Genomic DNA, 5,420 nt, shown 5'->3' on the forward strand with positions numbered 1-5,420 from the left:
AAAATATAGAAATTATTTAAATTAGAATCTTTAAATCAAATCTAAATTAATATCTGATTTATTATTTTAATCAATCAAATCAAATCTAAATTACCTATATTTAAGGAACTCTAAAAATATTTAAATTAATAAATAATTTTCGAAATTAAATATAAATAATTATTAAAATTATTTTTAAATACTTAAAAAAAATTAGGGTGTTTGGAAGCAAGTACTAAATGTGCTTCTGTTTTAATATAATACTAGATTTTAACCCCGTGCATCCGCACGGGAATGTTTTATATTTTATTTCTAATATAAGTTGCATTTATCTTTTTTATTTAAATATAATTTATTTTTGTTATTTATTTTTTTTAATCAAAAAATTGTTATCATATTTTAATTTTAAACAGTAAAATTTGTTTATTAGTAGAATAAGAATATACATCAATTAAGTATACATTGATCTAATGTTAATTATAAACTTTGTTATTATATGAATTTAGATTTACACATAAACAATCTATATATCTATGAATTTGCTAATCCATCCGTTTAGTTGTCTTAAATCATTTTAATATCTTACATGTTTTGACAAACTAACCCGTATAAGACTATAATTATAATTGTATAACCTTATAAATATTTACTAATATGGAATATTTGGACCAATTCATTATGAAAAAATATAATAAGATATTTATTTATTATTAGTGCTATTAAAAAATGTATCTATATATATATAAACGGGCTAACCTGTTAGTTTAATTGTCTCAAATCATCTTAATATCTTACATGTTTTAATAAATTAACTCATGGACCTTAAATATATATATATATAACTCTAATCAGCTCGATCATATTATTATATAATATAAATATTTATTAATCTCAAATATTTGATATTTTAGACCGAGTGTTTATGATAAAATACGATAAAATATTTATTTACTATGCATTTTTATAAAAATATTATTTAAATTTTAAATTTTAAATTAAATCTTTTCTGTATTTAAGAAATTCTAAAGTATTAAATTTTTTATCTAAATTTTCGTAATAAAATTTAATTATAATTTTTTTTTGAATTTTTTGAATTTAAATTAAATTGAATGCAAATTTTTGTAACTAAATTTAATTAAATTTCTAATAATTTTAAATTTAAGTTAAAAATGACCTAGATTTTAGGAATCTAAGAATATCTAAATTAATAACTAATTTTCGGAAATTAAATATAACAATAACATAAAATATTATAAAAAAAACTTTAGAAGTGTTTGGATGCAAAAACTAAATGTATTGTTTTAATAGAATAGATAGATAATTTCTCTTACCTGTAACGTGCCAGTTCCATCAGCTTTTTGGACAAAAACAAAAACTCAGTCGCTCATTTATCCTCTAAAGATTGGATCTATGGTTTTGGGCTGAGCACAATAAATGTGTTTCGTAAAGCCCAACGATAAAGCCCAATGGGCACCATAGCCAGTCAGCTCCGTCTTCGCATTTTTTCTTTGATAAACTTGGAATATGAAATCATCATCATAAAGAAGCTAGAACAAAAATCATAAATTTATGTCGAAGCTAGCAGCTGCCAACTTTCTAATGCTTTTGATAGTAATAAAGATATTGGATACACACGGCTTAATATAAAGCAATTGAAGAAGTTACCTTTCCAAGGGAAAGTTAGGAGTACAATATTAGTTCCGAAATTTCTAACAAGAAAATTCTCCTGATCGATTATCATCATAGATAATTTGAGCTAAAGATTTAAGATCTTAATTGGGAAGGTGATCAGAGATGAAAAACCATAATTAAACCCCAAACAAAAAAAAAAGGAAAAAAAAAAAAAACTTGGCTAGCTAGTTATGGGTCACACCAACATTGGCAGCTGATGAGCCGTAGAACCCTTCTCTTCCCAGCATCACATCCTCTCCTTCCTTGAAATCAAAAATCATGAAAATTTACAATAAACATATGTAAACATATGATAACTAATTAAACATATGTACAAAGCTAAGGATGGTAACCTGCTGGCGCACGTTAGCCTTCTTGGTGGGAGGATGATCAGGCATGAGACCAAAGTGGATGTGAGGGAAATGAGCCCACTGTGTGACAAACCAAAAGTGTACATTTAAGTTAAAACCTCAACACCTTTAGCTAAAATTGGTTTGACTTGAACTAAACTTCTATAGCTTTTAGGTCTACTACTTATCTTATTACATTATGTTCACATTTTAAACCACCGATAGAAAAGGGTTTTGTTATAGACATATATCTTATTAAAAAAAACAAACCAAAATCATTAAATATCTGCTTGGGGCCTTTGTCGTAAGTAACCTATAGACTGGAGGATCCTCCTAAGGCTATTTTAAATATTTTTTGCTGGACAAGACTTATATCTTGTGGATTATTACGTACGGTAACAATTTTGCTTATTGTTTTTAATTTATTTTTCCCCTAAAGCAACGGAAGAATCATCAATATCTACGACTGCCAATTTATCTTAGTATATATCAATTCTCATACATTTCACTAACGTCTAATTTCTAAGTTTATATATGTATAATATAATATACCAAGATTAGTAATAAAAGTAAAAGATAGAGGATTTAAACAAAGAAAAAGAAGAAAAATAAAAAAGGGAAATGTACATTTTTGGCAGCAGCACTGAAGGCCTCTCTGTGGCTGATATCAGGGTTGCCTGCCTTTATACGTTGGATCTCCTCCCTGACAAATGTTTTTATCAAAGTCTGTCACATCCAATTTAATTATGTGTAAATGATTAATTAGGGAACTTATCCATAATAAGCAAAGGAAATAAATACTTGATAAATCGGTTGTAAGCAGATGGTACTCTTTGTCGCTTCTCGGGGGCTGCTTTTCCACAAACAAACAAACAGAATAAATTCAATTTTTTAAATTAAGTAAACACTTTTTCAAAAACAAAAAGGTTTTTTTTTTAAAAGAAAATGGATTTTGTGTCTCCCCAAAAAATCTAAAAATTCACAAATAATAATATCCCCCTCTCTTTCTCTATTTTCTCTCTCTCCCTCTCCCTCTCACTTTGCTCGTTATCATCATCACTTCATCATTATCTTTCTTACGATCTACCCCCAAAAAAATATATATCAATTGGCATCTATAGGTCTAGCTAGATTTCCGGGGGATAAAGATATGAGTTACTACATTTTCATTTCTCCAAAGAAACTGTTTTCTGTATTAAAACAATAAAAAAAAAAACAAAATGCGAGAATTCTCACACACCCAGGAAACAGAAAATTAAAGTAAGTCTCACAAGTTTGGGGGGGGGGTTCTCTACTGTATCTATGAAAGGGAGATGGAATGTGAAAAGAAGCTCAATAGGAAAATGAATGAATGGGTAGGGTTTTTGACAATCAGGTTTTTTTTTTTTGGTTGGAGATGCTGAAGTAAAGGTGTAAAAGATGGAATGTTACGTCTGTTGGCTGGTGGTGGCCGAGGCATTAATTCCTGCGGGTCAACTCTTCCGTTGCGAGTGGCCATAACCAAAGACTCGTTGGAGTGGTGAGCTGCTGCCTGATGGCTCATCATCATGTTCATGTTTATATTCTGCCCTCCGTTTCGCATCTCCTCCTAACAGCAACAACAAAATAACTAAGAGAGAAATAATTGACAAAAAATGACAAATCAAACTAACTTCTTTCAATGTTTCTCCAAGAAACCCTAATTAGCCATTGCCATTGTGGATTGTTTTGTATTCAACAAGAACCAAGTCGTAGAAGTTAAATCTAACATATGATGCTAACCCACTATTTAAACTTTTTTTGGGTTGAGCTTCATAAATTTGTGTGTCTAGAGGATCACTGATAAAAACCCTAGATGTTACCCTATTTTTAATGATGAAAATGCAAATAAACAAGAAAACCCTAATTTTCTTTGATGAATACAAGTGATGTACCAAGAGATTGCAAGGAGGAGGAGGAGGTAAAAAGGAATGGCCAAGATTGGAAACGGGGGGAAGAAGAAGGGCTCGCATGTTCACAGTCACCGACAAAAGGTTTGAACAGTGGCCGCATCTCACCGTCACCGTCTTGAACAAACTACTCGGAGGAACACTCACCTGCCAATATCCGTATCACACATATTAATTCATTCATGTGTGAGATCCTAGCTAGGAACTTTGGATATATGGATACAAATAGACGATATAAGAATCCAAATTTACAGCGAGGACGGTGTCACAGAAGCTGCAATGGACGTAACCGAGCTGGTCTAAAGATGAGATGTGGTCCGGTGGATAAGCTGGATCTGAGGAGGACGACATGGACATGCTCGACATAGACTCTTTTTTATTTTTCTTTTTCCTTTTTAAAAAGAGAGAAAAAAATACGAGTAAGAGGAGGGTTTGATTTGATTGAAAAGATATGACTGATCGATCAGATAGAAGTGCAGATTGTGCTTTCCCCCACACCTTTTGACAATTGTGTTAGTGTTGTGGTGATGAGCAGTACCTTATATATGTTAAGTAGTTCTCCAGAAGTTGAAGTCCAGAGAGAGAGAGAGAGGAGAGTAGAGAAAGAACGGTGGAGAATATAGAGGAAGATGTGGTAGAGAGAGAGAGAGAGAGAGAGAGAGAGAGATTTCTATTTATGTAAATATAAAGAGACACTGTACCTAAACAAATTGGCAACATGTGATGAGGAGACCATTGTAGAGATAAGCTACATACCTGCATTCTCATTTACTACCCCTTTGAACCGGTATTTTCTTTTGTTCCAATCCATCATTTTCTTCTACTAAACCGGATAGAAATATGTTGTGACTTTTTATCAGATCAAATTCTCCCAAAAAGGAAAATAAAATAGATAAAATTGTTAACGTCGTGGTGTTTGAGATACTTTGCTATATTTAATTTATGATCAAGTTGTATCTCTGGTCGGTACGAAATATAAAATTAATTTAAAGTTTTTAAAATACAAGATTCATGCCAGCATCAAACATATACAACATGTTCACCTTTTCTAATCAACTTCTATAAACAAAACTTCAATCTGGATTAGTGTCATGACACTTGGAAGATCTCACCAATAGCATTTGGATGAGAGTCGTGACACAGATATACAAAAGAATATAGAGAGAGTATACATATATATATATATATATATATATATGTATACTAAACAAATAAGGGCGATGGAATTGACGAGGATATTATCATATTATGAGTGTTATTAGAATGTCTTACATCAGAAGTGAAGATAAATTTAAGTTTAAGTTAAATTAAATTCGTAATTCTAAATAAAAAAGTGGTTAGGCATTTTGTTACATGGTTTGCACTAGAGTAAATACAATTGGTGCTATCGTGTCAACGCAAAATCTTTGGCCGATGAAGTAGAAAGGAGTCAAGATGTTTTGTTTTTACATGCACAATTGCAGTGAATCCAAGTGCACAGTGTGGAAAGCTA

At 30.8% G+C, this 5,420-nt stretch overlaps 1 protein-coding gene across 4 annotated transcripts; it reads right to left on the reverse strand.

The window, feature by feature from the left end:
• Window positions 1-1,602: 1,602 nt before the first annotated feature.
• LOC18015145 (axial regulator YABBY 3) lies at window positions 1,603-4,576 on the reverse strand. Of its 4 annotated transcripts, none has more exons than XM_024154088.1 (8): window positions 4,467-4,576; window positions 4,181-4,319; window positions 3,914-4,075; window positions 3,432-3,588; window positions 2,802-2,853; window positions 2,628-2,703; window positions 2,004-2,081; window positions 1,603-1,913 (listed from the first exon to the last, which is right to left on the reverse strand). In XM_024154088.1, the coding sequence occupies exons 2-8, from the start codon at window positions 4,292-4,294 to the stop codon at window positions 1,836-1,838; spliced, it is 717 nt and encodes a 238-aa protein (XP_024009856.1). In that variant the 5' UTR covers window positions 4,295-4,319; window positions 4,467-4,576; the 3' UTR covers window positions 1,603-1,835. The 4 variants fall into 4 exon arrangements, with proteins under 4 accessions (XP_024009856.1, XP_024009857.1, XP_024009855.1 ...); XM_024154089.1 differs by having other exon boundaries at window positions 4,427-4,561; XM_024154087.1 differs by having other exon boundaries at window positions 4,181-4,568.
• Between the last annotated feature and the right edge of the window lie 844 nt (window positions 4,577-5,420).

Source organism: Eutrema salsugineum, unplaced genomic scaffold (genome assembly GCF_000478725.1).
Source record: "Eutrema salsugineum unplaced genomic scaffold, Eutsalg1_0 scaffold_3, whole genome shotgun sequence".
Classification (NCBI taxonomy): Eukaryota; Viridiplantae; Streptophyta; class Magnoliopsida; order Brassicales; family Brassicaceae; genus Eutrema; species Eutrema salsugineum.

Bases quoted from the DNA above. Each gene is read 5' to 3' on its own strand.
- LOC18015145 (XM_024154088.1), bottom strand. From the start codon at position 4,294: ATGTCGAGCATGTCCATGTCGTCCTCCTCAGATCCAGCTTATCCACCG. The intron at 4,076-4,180 runs GTAAATTTGGAT...GGATATTGGCAG, and splicing joins TCTGTGACACCGTCCTCGCT to GTGAGTGTTCCTCCGAGTAG. The intron at 2,082-2,627 runs GTACATTTCCCT...TTTGTCACACAG, and splicing joins TCAGTGCTGCTGCCAAAAAT to TGGGCTCATTTCCCTCACAT.